This window comes from Mus caroli, unplaced genomic scaffold (genome assembly GCF_900094665.2).
Source record: "Mus caroli unplaced genomic scaffold, CAROLI_EIJ_v1.1 scaffold_2859_1, whole genome shotgun sequence".
Taxonomy (NCBI): domain Eukaryota; kingdom Metazoa; phylum Chordata; class Mammalia; order Rodentia; family Muridae; genus Mus; species Mus caroli.
The window spans coordinates 39,133-52,900 of record NW_018391035.1 but is presented as its reverse complement, the minus strand read 5'-3'; the positions used below and the strand labels follow the sequence as shown (position 1 = coordinate 52,900).

The following is a 13,768-nucleotide window of genomic DNA, read 5'->3' as shown; positions in this document are numbered from 1 at the left end:
CCTTCCCTTCCCTTCCCTTCCCTTCCCTTCCCTTCCCTTCCCTTTCCTTTCCTTTCCTTTCCTTTCCTTTCCTTTCCTTTCCATACCCTCACATAGGAGGCAGCATGTCAAACCAGGATTTAAACCCAAAATTCCCATGGAGCCCATGTTAGACAGAATATCTTTAAAGCACTTAATTCAAACTTCCACTAATATCTGCCTACAATAAGCAGATCGTTTTTAATTGTTAAGCTCTCTGCCTAGAGCAGACATGCTGTTAGACCATCTATCTGTTGTGCTCTCTACCAGAAGCCACAAACCTTTATTTAATTAATACCTAATATAATATCTATCTGTTATGTTCTCTATCTAGAGCCACAGATTTCTATTAATTAATACCTGTTCATAGCAGGCCATTATCACTGTTCTCTGTACTTGGAGTCAGTAACTAATATTCCCTAACTGTTTCTGAACCGCAGGTGAAATTTCCCATAATTAAGTATCAAAACTCTATATAATTCAGGGGTTGAGGAGCAGTGAGTTTTTAATCTCAGATTAGTTTAATTCAAATCAATATGTTGGGCACCATTTTATTGCAGTAGATCACCAAGCCAAATATGCCCCAGCAATGAAAACAGAACTCAGTTAATATGCATACATGCTGTGCACATAGATTGGACATAACTACTCCTATACTATCATCTTCTATATCTATGAGACTCCTTCAAAGTTGCAGTTTCTCCGGGCAATGTGTTTCTGCTCTACTTTTCTTCTTTCTCCTCCTCTGTGTCCTCCCTGTCTTCCATTTTCTCCTTCTCTTGCCCCACCTTCCTCTACATCTTCCCTGTTTCAGCTCACCTTTATTTTACAAATTAAGGTGGGAAGCAGGTTTACAGGAAATTATGTAAGTGCTGACTCATTCCTTGTTAGCAGCTTCTCACAGGAGAACTGAATTAACATTAAAGATAATTAGCCTAAGGGCTACCCAGAACATGAGCATGAGATTTTTTTCCTTGAGTTTGCTTGTATAGTGGATTACATTAATATTTTTTTTATTGAACCATCACCACACCCCCCAAATTCTACAAGAGAATTTTTACAGCTGATGTAACTATTCAAGAATGTGGCTGCATACAAAATTAACTAAAAGAAATCAGTAATATCATATACATAAGCAATAAAATGTCTGAGAATGAAGTTAGGGAAAAATACCATTCACAATAAACACAAATAGTATAAGCTTCATTTAGCTCTAACCAAGTAAATGAAAGTTCTGTATGATACAAATTTTCAGGTCCCTGAAAAGAGTAATTGAGAAAGTAATCTGGAGATGGAAATATCTCCCTTCTTTGCTTGTGGATAAGTAGACTTAACCTACTGGAAATGGCAGGAAAAGAGCAGCCATATATAAAAATTATTCTTCTATCAAACAACTACAACCAGGATTCCAGAGTTCAAATCATGCTCAATAACAAATGCCTCCATATTTCTACAAAGATGGCCATTAAGCTACACTTAAAGCATTCTACTGCATTCCAAATCCAAAATCTCAAAATCTGCATACTTCCAACCAAAAACATGGTCAATCATAGCAATCCCCTACTCCTGGTACGAAATTATGTCTTACTTAGAAGTTTTACTGATGTGATGAAACACTTTGACAAAGTCAACTTTTATAAGGACAATATTTCATTGGGACTGGCTTACTGGTTTTGAGGTTCAGTAAATTATCCTCATGTTGAGAGCATGCCAGCATACAGGCAGACATGACACAAGATGAGCCAAGCATTCTACATTTTCTGGTAAAAACTTTGAGAAAGAAGAGTGACTTCTAGGCATCTAGGATGTGGGTCTTAAAGCCCACTCCCACAGTGATATACTTTCTTCAAAAAGGCCACACATTCAAATAGTGCCATTCTCTGAGCCAAGCATATTCAAACTACCATACCTAGATAATGTAATATGTAAATTTTAGAACATCTATTTCACTTTAATCATAATATTTACAAAAATATAAAAAAGTTCCAAAGCAGAGTATTATTTTTTTCCAAAATCCCTCACAACTTATACGAATATTCTGTCTATTGGGAAAATATATGCTTGCTTCAAATTTTATGAAATCATAATATTTGGTGGTTTTTGAGTACTATCTAATTTAATAGGATCTATTCCATAAACTCCAATAGAGAATCAGCAGAATTTCAAAACATAATGAATTTTAAAGAGAAAATAAATTTAGGATTCACATATAAGAAAGTATTATTTAAAAGAATTTGCAAAAAATACTGCCTCTAATTTATATTTTTTGTGTTTAAGTTAAAAGGATGTGTGAATTATGAGCACTATCAGGGCAACAGTAGGTATTCACAATGTAATTTATTATTGTAGTTACTTATAAATGAATTACAGCAGCATCATTAAAGGCTGAGAAAAGTTATGTGAAAAGAGAACAGAGACATTTACCTAATATATTTAATATATTTTAAATCATAATTTAGAAGATTGGTAAGGAATTACTGGAAGTTGATAGGTACTTGGAAAGATACAATACTTTTCTTAAAAAGGTAGAGCTTGAAAGTTTACATATTTTCCCACTGAAGCCATCCCCAGTTGTACATACACTGGCTCTAGTGAATTGCCTGGGTTGTTATTAAAATGTAAACCCAGAGATAAAGTGCATATTGAGCTGTGAGTAAAAACTGAGGGAATAGAAAGATTGTAATAGTAGTAATTTTAAAAGGATTGGGTCAAATCTTATTATATGTTAAATTAAATGTGGATAGAAATCCTTAAGGAACAAGATACGGTTTATAAATCTAAAATTATGCATACCAGACCAGTGTACTAATTACTTTTTCCATGAGAAAACAAAGTAGGATGACTTCTGAGACAGTACCTCTTGTTAGAAATGTCTCAGAATAAAAGGAATCACCTTAGCCTGGAATCTTGATCTCAAGATCACCTACATTTCTGGACAGATGTGGACCAGTGTGTGAAGTGTATAGAGATTCATTATGCAAATACAGAGAAGAGCAACTGCTACCAAAAATCTCTGAGAAATTTTGTCTCTGAAAATACTTTTTAGGTGATTCTATCAAGAATAGCTTTGGACATGCTCACTGCCTTTGGTATAGTGATCATTGTGAAACACATAGACACTCCTATTTTCAGTGCCAATAATCAATCTCTGAGTTACATTTTGCTCATTATACTCACCTTCTGTTTCCTATGTTCTTACAAATTCATTGGTCAGCCAAACACAGCTGCTTCCATCCTTCAGCAGACCATATTTGCAGTTGCTTTCACTATGGCTCTTGCCACTGTGTTGGCCAAAGCTGTACTGTGATCCTTGCCTTTAAGGTCAGTTTTCCAGGAAGAATGGTAAGGTAATGGCAAGCTAATGATATCCAGGGGTTCAAACTACATAATTCTTATATGTACCCTGATCCAACTTCTTCTTTGTGGAATATGGATGACAGCATCTCCACCATTCATTAACCAAGATATCGTTCATGGAGAAGTTAGCTTGCATGGGGCCACTGTGGTGTCTAATGGCCAAGGAACAACATAAGAACAATATTAGACAAATTATGAGATTTGACCAAGATATAAACATATTTTATTATTCCAGAAATTAAAAAAATATAATGACAGGATTATTGGCCTGAAGCTTTTTCATGGGCCAAAATGAAAATTGGTACTTTGGCTAATAAAGTTGATAAACACACCAGATGGGACATGCAAGCTTCCAATTCTATCTTGGAGATTTTAAGAATGTATACTTCCCTTGAAATCTTAAAAGCTGCCAGCCTGAGAATAGACTGTCATGCCTTGGGAAAACATGCCTCTAATTTTTTTGTAAGTGATTTATTAATCTTCATCCTAAAAGTTGTCCCCTGTTGTTTTCCCTTCCCAGAGTTCTTTATCCTCTTTCCCCTCTGAGATATTGCTCCTCCTGCTCCAGGCATCCCTCTTTCCTTGGGCATAAGGTCTTTAAAAGATAGGCTCCTCCTCTCTCACTGAGGTCACACATGACAGTTTTCTCTTAGATATGCCTCTGAGGCTTCAGACGCAGCAATATAGGCTCCATTCTATAAACACAAGTTGTATCAGTAATAGTGTCAGGGTTTGCTGCCTGCACATGGAATTGATTCCAAGTTGTGCCCATCACTGTTCAACATTTCTCAACTCTGTGCATGTATTTTGTTCCTGCTCATGATTGGGTTGTCATGTTTTGGCAAAATATGCCTCCATATTCTAAAATATTGAAATATGTGTTTGTTGAGGGGAAACAATTATAAAGGATAATTATGTTCTATCATGACTTATCAATGATAACTAAATTTATGATCCCAGACATAATTGTAAATGATAACTGTTAGTCAGGGATTATAAATGATGATTATACTTATATACTTATGAGCAAGATATAATCAGAATATATGTGTTAGTGATACAATCTATGTTTTGGGAAAAATGAGTCAGCTTCTGGGTGGAGTCTTTTAGAGCACAACTTGCTCCTGTCCGCCAATATAAAAAAGTATAATTAATAGTGACAGGGCTTATTGCTTACCCATGGGATGGGTTTCAATTTGGAATGGCTATTGGTTGGTCATTCCCTTAATCTCTGCTTCATTCCCCCATGACTATATTTCTTTAAGAAAGGATATAGTTTGGGTTGAAATTTCTTGGGTTCCTGCCTGTGAACAGGAGGTTGCCTCTTCAAGTTCCATATCCCTAATAGAGTGAGTCACATATAAGGTTTCTCCCACTGATTTTAGATGTTTCCCTTATCTCAAGTCTCTGTGGCTTACTGGATATCTCACCCTAATCTCCTCAACCCCATCAGGTGCATATTTGCATTCATTTTTATGGCCATCTATTCATCTCAACCATCCTTTCCAACACCTGACACTGATACCCTCTTTCCCTTCCCATTCCCCCTCTGTTGTACGTGGAAGGCTTACCTCTACCAGATGACTCAAACAGATACACTCACATGCAGTCATACAGTGGATGGAAATTATGGACTCTTATGGAAGAATAGGAGGTAGGATTGTAGGTCCCAATGGGATAGAAACTCCACAGGAAGACCAGTGGAGACAACTAACCTGGAGCTATCAGTCTCTCAGGGAATGAACCACCAACCAAAGAACATATATTGGCTTAAGCTAGGCCTCCCCACACATGTGTAGCTTTCTGTTCATGTGTGTAGAGAAAAACTGGAACAAAAGCTGTTGCCTGTGTGTGGGATATGTTCTTCTAGGTGGGCTACCTTGTCCTGCCTCACAAAGACTTGACGAACTAGGGTGGAAGGATAACCAGGGTGCCCATACATGTGCAGAGAAAAATGGGAGAGGGATTGTGGAAAGGTGTAACTGGGAAAGGTTAATGAGCAGTATTTGAAGTGGATAATTAAAAAGTAAAACAAGATAAATAAAAAAGAATGATGAAACTAACAAAAAAAATATAGGAATCGATCTCTACCTACAAAGTTTTATAAATTAAATGAAAAGGGAACTCTGATTGCCAGGCAGTTAAGGCTGCAAGATTCTCCTGAATTCCTGAATTTGATGTCTAACATCTTCCCTGCTAACTACTGTCAGCTACTGAGGCTTGCCCCAAGCACAACACAGTCTCTTACCATTCTAAACAGTGAAGTTTATATTCACACATAAATCTTGTTTCCTGTACTCACTAAAGCAATGTCTCTTTGCAACAGATCCGGATCATTAAAGAAAACCACAACCAATCAAAATGTAGAATCACAAAGTTCAATCAAAACTGATATATTTGTAATACAATATCTGTGGACTTGAATCTACTGACTTTTCTTTCCTTGTTTTAAGATTTTATTTTGATTTGCCTTTCCCTGATGACTAAAGACTTTGACCATTTCTTTAAGTGCTTTATGGCTTTTGAGAATCTTCTGTTGAGCTCTGTGTGTGACCATTTTAAATTTAGGTTATTTATATTGCTCCTGTTTAGCTTTTTCAAGTTCTTTATAATTTTGGATATTAGGCCACTGTCAGATATAGGGTTGGAGAATGTCCCTTCACAATCTGTGGTCTTATATTTTGTCCTATTGACAGTGTCCTTTGCCTTACAGAAGCATTGCAATTTCATGATATCCCACAAGTGATAAACTTGTTATCTTAAAGGCTGAAACATTGAAGTTCTCTTCAGGTCATTGTCTCCTGTACTAATGCATTCAAGGCTTTTTCCCCCTTTGTCCTTTATGACATTTATTGTAACTAATTTTTTGATTAGGTCATTGAACCACTTGAACTTCAGCATTGTGGAGGGTGGTAAAAATGAATCTATTTTCTTTCATCTACACGTAGAAGTCCAGTTAGATCAGTACCATTTGTTGATGATACTCTCTCTTTTCTGTGTATGGTTTTGGTTTCTTTATCAAAATCAAGTATCCACAGTTGTATGGATTTATTGACGGGCCTCTGATACAAATTATTTGATCAATGTGTCTGTTTCTGTACCAGTATCATTTACTTTTTGTCACTAGTACTCTGTAGTGCTGTTTGGCATCAGGGATGGTCATTCCTTAAAAAGTTATCTTATTTTTCTTTTCTTTTCTTTATTTTTTTTCGTTTTGTTTTGTTTTCTTTTCTTTTCTTTTCAAGACAGGGTTTCCCTGTGTAGCCCTGGCTGTCCTGGAATTCACTTTGTAGACCAGGCTGGCCTCGTACTCAGAAATCTACCTGCCTCTGCCTCCCAAGTGCTGGGATCAAAGGGGTGTGCCACCACTGCCTGGCATCTTATTTTTCAAGATTGTTTTGGTTATTTACTATTCTATTGGGTGTTGTCTTAGTCAGGGTTTCTATTCCTGCATAAACATCATGACCAAGAAGTAAGTTGGGGAGGAAAGGGTTTATTCAGCTTACACTTCCATACTGCTGTTCATCACTAAGGAAGTCAGGACTGGAACTCAAGCAGGTCAGAAAGCAGGAGCTAATGCAGAGGCCATGGAGGGATATTACTTACTGGCTTGCTCAGCCTGCTCTCTTATAAACCCAAGACTACCAGCCCAGAGATGGTACCACCCACAAGGGGCCTTTCCCCCTTGATCACTAATTGAGAAAATGCCTTACAGCTGGATCTTGTGAAGGCATTTCCCCAACTGAAGCTCCTTTCTCTGTGATAACCCCAGCCTGTGTCAAGTTGACACATAAAACCAGCCAGTACAGGTGTTGTTGTTGTTGTTATTTCCAGTGGTTTACAAAATGAAAGGGACTGTACAACTGATGGGGATGAGGAGGTAGCACACCTCTCCAGGAATAGACAGAGTCCTGGGATATGAGGCACCCAAGAATTAATGGGGATATTGTTAAATGTGATTCACAGCACTGTGAAGGTAGCACTTCCTATAACCAGACAGTAAACACAACAGCAAGATAGGGACACCAACACACTCACCTAACTTTCAAACCCAAAATTACCGTGTCTACAATAAATGCAGGGACAGTGAATGGAACTGATCCTGGGAGAATGGCCAAATTATAACTAGCCCAATTTGAGACATATCCAATGGGCACATGTCAATCCCTCACACAATTATTTTCATTCTATTATTATTGCAGATTGGAGTCTATCATACCTGTCCTCTGAGAGGCTCAAAACAGCAGCTTACTCAGATAGATGCAGACACTATTATCTAAACCACAGATGGAGCTATGGAAGAACAGGAAGAAGGATTGCAGCATCTAATTAGAAAGAAAATCAACAGGAAGACAAACAGATTCAATTAACCTGGATCCTTGGGAATCTCAGAGACTGAGTCACCAACTAAGGATGTACAATTTTGTCTCCATGTGTCTTTTGAACATCTGAAGTAAGGTCTATCCCAAAACCTACTTCTTGAGAGTAGAATAAGTTCTACTAGCTAAAATGTGTAGTCCCAGTGGGACAGGATGCACCTAGTCTTAGATAGACTTTATATGCCTGAGTGGGTGAATATGCACCCCTTTAGAGGTGAATAGTAGGGAGAATAGGGGGAAGGATTTTTGAGGGGGAATAATATTAAATTAAAAAGGATCTTGTTTTATTCATGGATTCTTATTCTCCTTCTCTATATATTGCTCCCTTTGCTTTCTATCTTTCTCTGTATATAAGTATGCTTTCTTATATCTATCAATGTATGTTTGTATTCATATATGTATGTATATGCGTGTATGTATGTATGTATGCATACATCATTTATTAGCTCACTACTAATCTTCAGTGTATCCCCCACACAATTTCTGTCTCTCCCTCTGTCTCTGTCTAACAGATCATCTGTCATCTCTCTTCCTCTCTCCACTTATCTCTGTCTCTCATCTGTCTCTGTCTTTTTATCTGTCTATCATCTATCCATTACCTGTCACTTCGTATGTCTTTTCTCCTATTCAAATACATATGGAAATCAGTTTGGCGGTTCCTCAGAAAATTGGACATAATACTACCAGAGGATCCAGCAATACCTCTCCTGGGCATATATCTAGATGGTGTCCCAACCGGTAAGAAGGACACATGCTCCACTATGTTCATAGCAGCCTTATTTATAATAGCCAGAATCTGGAAAGAACCCAGATGCCCCTCAACAGAGGAATTGATACAGAAAATATGGTACATTTACACAATGGAGTACTACTCAGCTATGAAAAAGAATGAATTTATGAAATTCCTAGGCAAATGGATGGACCTGGAGGGCATCATCTTGAGTGAGGTAACAAAATTACAAAGGAACTCACACAATATGTATTCACTGATAAGTGGATATTANCCCAAAACTTAGGATACCCAAGATATAAGATACAATTTGCTAAACGCATGAAACTCAAGAAGAATGAAGACCAAAGTGTGGACACTGTGCCCCTTCTTAGAATTGGGAACAAAACACCATGGAAGGAGTTACAGAGACAAAGTTTGGAGCCGTGATGAAAGGATGGACCATCTAGAGACTGCCATATCCAGGGATCCATCCATAATCAGCTTCCAAACACTGACACCATTGCATACACTAGCAAGATTTTGCTGAAAGAACCCAGATATAGCTATCTCTTGTGAGACTATGCCGGGGCCTAGCAAACACAGAAGTGGATGCTCACAGTCAGCTATTGGATGGATCACAGGGCTCCCAATGGAGAAGCGACCACTATCTTGCCTGCATCCCACGCCAAAAAAATTCAATGGCGTAATGATATTCCGGTGTCTTTAGGTAAAGATCAGTGATTCCTCTTCTTGTTTTCCTCTTCAAAAATCCTGTATCCCACCCTTTCTTTCCATTCTACTATGAGGGTGCTCCCCCACCCACTCACCTACTTTACCATCCTAGTATTTCCCTATGCTACGACATAAAGCCTTCACAGGACCAAGGGACTCCACTCAGATTGATGCCAGATAAGGTCATCATCTGCTACATATGCAGCTGGCACCATTTGTGCCTCCATGAGTATTCTTTTTTGGTAGTTTAGTTCCTGGGAGTTCAGGATGGTCTGGTTGGTTGATGTTGTTGGTCTTCCTTAAACAATAGAACATACCTTCTTCTTCTTAACACTGCATGGTACCCTCTCCAATATTGACCATACATTTGGCCACAAAGTAAGCCTGAACAAACAGGAACAATAAGTGTGAAATAGTCCTACTCATCCTATCAGGTTGCCACCTTAAAATTTTTAACCCAGAAATGTTCTTGTCAAAAGGAAAGACAAGAGCATGAATGGAACAGAAACTGAAGGAAAGGCCATCAAGAGACTGACACATGTAGGGATTCAATTCTTCTGCAGACACTAAACACAAACACTATTGCTGATACCTTGAAGTACTTGCTTCCATGTGCCTGGGATAGCTGTTGCCTTAGAGATTCTACCAGCACTTGACCAATACAAATGCACATATTCACAGCCAATGATCAGATTGAGCCTGTGGTCCCCAATAGAAAAGCTAGGGAAAGAACTGAAGGAGCTGAATGGAATATGAACACAATAGGAAGAAAAATATTAACAAACTGGACAACCAAGAGCTAACAGAGACTAAACCATCAAATAAGGAGTATACATGGAAGGATACAAGGCTGCAGATACATATGTAGCAGAAGACACACTTATATGACATCAAGTAGAAAGGAAGCCTTTGGACCTAGGAGGTTTTATGACCCTGGGTAAGGGGATTCTAGAGGTAGAAGTGGGTAAGTGGGCAGAGGAGCACGTACCTCTGGGCAAGGTAGAGTGGGGAAAGGGGGCATGGGATAGGGGTGGTAATAGAGAGATAACAGGGAAGAGGGATAACATTTGAAATGTAAGCAAATAAAATGATTAATAAAAATAGAGTTGCCTTGGTCTTGGTGTCTGTTCAGAGAAACAAAACCCAAAATAAGACTGAAGTTGTTAGAAGGGACTGGGGGTATTTCTGTGACAGGCCTGACAATGCTTTTGTCTGGAAGAGTGTGGATTTGGGGACTTTAAATTTAGAAAGCAGTGAAATGCTTTAAGTGGGGCTTAATGGTATATCCAAGTAAGAATATGAAAGAATATGTTGCTGAGATTTATTTGAGTGATGCAAACCTGGTCCAAGAGGGTTCAGTGGAGAAGAATTCCAGTATGTGCCCTAGAGACTGTTTTGTGGTATTTTGTTGAAGAATATGGCTAATTTCTCTCTTTGTCTGAGTAGTATACTGAGATTAAGGTGAAGAGATTTTTATTAATGTTATTGACAAAGGAAATCTCAAAATATCCCAGCAGAAACTTTATTCTCTGGTTAAATCTCATGAAGATCATTTCAACAAGCATAGCAAGCTTAGAAAGGAAAAAAATGAATATATATATGTAGCCTCCTCCTCAACCAGCCTGGAACCTGTTTGCTCAGGGGTGGAGCTTCCTGCTCATTCATCCTGCCACGCCTACTGCTGGACCGTGCTGCTTTGCTGCTTGGAGCCACACATGTGCCCACACTGTTACTTGATCCCGAGATTGTTTGGCGGGAAATCGGGTTCCCTCCCCCTTCCTTTATAACTGGATGTCGGTACTGGTAAAATTGGGCTTTGAACAGGATGAACTTGTCTTGACCTCGTTTCTTCTTCTTCCCTGTCTAGTTCCTCTCTTTTCAGCTCGGAGCTGCCATTTCAGTCGAACCGTTCACGTTGTGAGCTGCTGGCCGGCCGTAACAGTTTGGCGCCAGAACTGGGACCTGAAGAATGGCAGAGGGATGCTAAGAGAAACGCTGTTGGTGTGGAGCTCCACAGGAAAGGCAAGGATCTTCGTATCGGGCACCGGAGCAACGGACAGGTACACATGCTAGTGCTAGCTTAAATTTTCAGCTTTGTAAAGTGTTGATGAGGGTGTGGGAGGATACGAATCAAGCTTGAATCGGTGCTAACCCAACACTGGTTCTGCTTGGGTCAGCAGCGTATTAATTGGAACTAGAAATGGAAACAGGCGGTGGGCCGCAGCTTTTTAGAAAGCTGCTTAGGTGGAAGAAGTAAGGGTTTAAAGTTATGGATCAGGCAGTTGCACTTAGATTTCAGGAGTTGTTTCAGGCCAGAGGAGTGAGGCTTGAAGTACAATTAGTTAGAAATTTTTTTAGGCAAGATAGATAGCTGTTGCCCATGGTTCAAGGAAGAAGAAACAGTAGATGGTGGAATCTGGGAGAAAGTTGGTGAGGCCTTGAAAATCGCTCAGACAGATAATTTTACCTCAGGCCTCTGGGCGCTCATAAATGATACTATAAAAGATGCAACTTCCCCAGGGCCAAATTATCCCCAGGCGGAGCTTGTGGTATCTCAGGAGGAGTGCCTATCAGAGAGGGCCTCCTCAGAAAAGGATCTTCTTAAATCAAAAATTGATAACTGTGGAAACTCAGATGATGAACTGATTTTTAACAAAAATCACTCAGATAAAGGAGCTGCCCATTACTTTAATGAGAATTGGTCCTCTTGTGAATCTCCTGCTTCATCTGTAGTCCCCACTTCGGGAGGTGCTACTGATAGGGACACACAGCTAAGCGAATTAGAGTTTGAAATTAAGCTTTAGAAGCTGACTAATGAGCTTCGGGAACTAAAGAAGATGTCAGAATCGGAGAAGAGTAACTCTTCTGTAGTTCACCAGGTGCCGCTAGAAAGAGTTGTGAGTCAGGCTCATGGGAAAGAACAGAATATGTCTAATACGCTAGCCTTTCCTGTGGTTGAGGTAGTTGATCAGCAAGATACTAGGGCCAGACATTACCAGATCTTGGATTTCAAGTTGATAAAAGAGTTAAAGGCAACTGTTGTGCAATATCGCCCTTCAGCCCCATTCACTCAAGCATTACTGGACACAGTTGTGGAGTCACATTTAACCCCCTTAGATTGGAAGACTCTTTCTAAGGCTACCCTGTCAGGAGATATTTTGCTTTGGGATTCTGAATGGCGAGACGCCAGTAAGAAAACTGCTGCTTCTAATGCTCAGGCTGGTAACTCAGACTGGAATAGCAACATGCTTTTAGGAGAGGGTCCATATGAGGGACAGACAAATCAGATTGATTTTCCCCTTGCAGTGTACGCGCAAATTGCGACAACCGCACGACATGCTTCGGGAAGGTTGCTAGTCAAAGGAGATATTGGTGGAAGTTTAGCTAGCATTCGCCAGGGTTCTGGTGAACCATATCAGGACTTTGTGGACAGGCTATTGATTTCAGCTAGTAGAATCCTTGGAAGTCCGGACACGGGAAGTCCTTTTATTATGCAATTGGCTTATGAGAATGCTAACACAATTTGCCGAGCTGCGATTCAACCGCATAAGGGACAGACAGATTTGGTGGGATATGTCTGTCTTTGCGCAGACATCGGGCCTTCCTGCGAGTTCTCGCAGGGAACCCATGTGCAAGCAATGTTCTCGAGGAAACAAGGGAATAATACATGCTTTAAATGTGGAAGTTTGAATCATTTTAAAAGTAATTGTCCTAAGAACAAGGGTGCCGAGGGTAGACGAACAGGCCGTGCCCCAGGAATATGTCCCCAGTGTGGGAAGGGCTGCCACTGGGCAAGAGATTGTAAGCATAAAACAGGGGTTTTGAGCCGCCCAGTGCCAGGAAACGAGGAAAGGGGTCAGCCCCAGACCCCGAGTTACTCAAAGAAGACAGCTTATGGGGCTATAAATCTGCTGCCCAGCCAACAAGATCAGTTCTTGAGCTTGTCAGGTCAAACCCAGGAAATGCAAGACTGGACCTCTGTCTCACTGTCCAGGCAGTATTAACCCCAGAAGTGGGAGTCCAAACTCTGCCAACCAGAGTCTTTGGACCGCTGCCTGTGGAAACCTGTGGCTTTCTCTTAGGACGAAGCAGTTCTATTGTAGAAGGCCTGCAGATTTATCCAGGTGTTATAAATAATGATTATGAGGGAGAAATTAAAATCATAGCCGCTTGCCCTCGTGGTGTTGTAACTATACCCACTAATCAAAAAATTGCTCAACTTACTTTGATCCCTTTACGCCAGTCACTGTATAAATTCTTTGAAAATGAGGAAGGACAAAATAACTTTGACTCCTCTGGCGTAAATTGGATGAAATCTATCACTAATCAGAGACCTAACCTTAAATTGACTCTTGATGGAAAAGGCTTTGAAGGATTAATAGATACCGGGGCCGATGTAACGATTATAAGAGGGCAGGACTGGCCCTCAAACTGGCCCTTGACAGATTCCTTGACTCACCTTCAAGGAATTGGGTATGCCAGTAACCCAAAACGTAGTTCCAAATTGCTAACCTGGAGAGATGAGGANGGGAAATCAGGAAAGATTCAGCCGTATGTTATGTCAAATTTG

At 39.8% G+C, this 13,768-nt stretch overlaps 1 protein-coding gene across 1 annotated transcript; it reads left to right on the top strand.

Annotated features, from left to right (window-relative positions):
* Nucleotides 1-11,467: 11,467 nt before the first annotated feature.
* LOC110288955 (endogenous retrovirus group K member 10 Gag polyprotein-like) lies at nucleotides 11,468-13,202 on the top strand. The gene is given in 2 exon segments (XM_021155181.1): nucleotides 11,468-11,548; nucleotides 11,550-13,202. Coding segments are annotated over 2 exon segments (1,734 nt in total).
* Nucleotides 13,203-13,768: the final 566 nt, after the last annotated feature.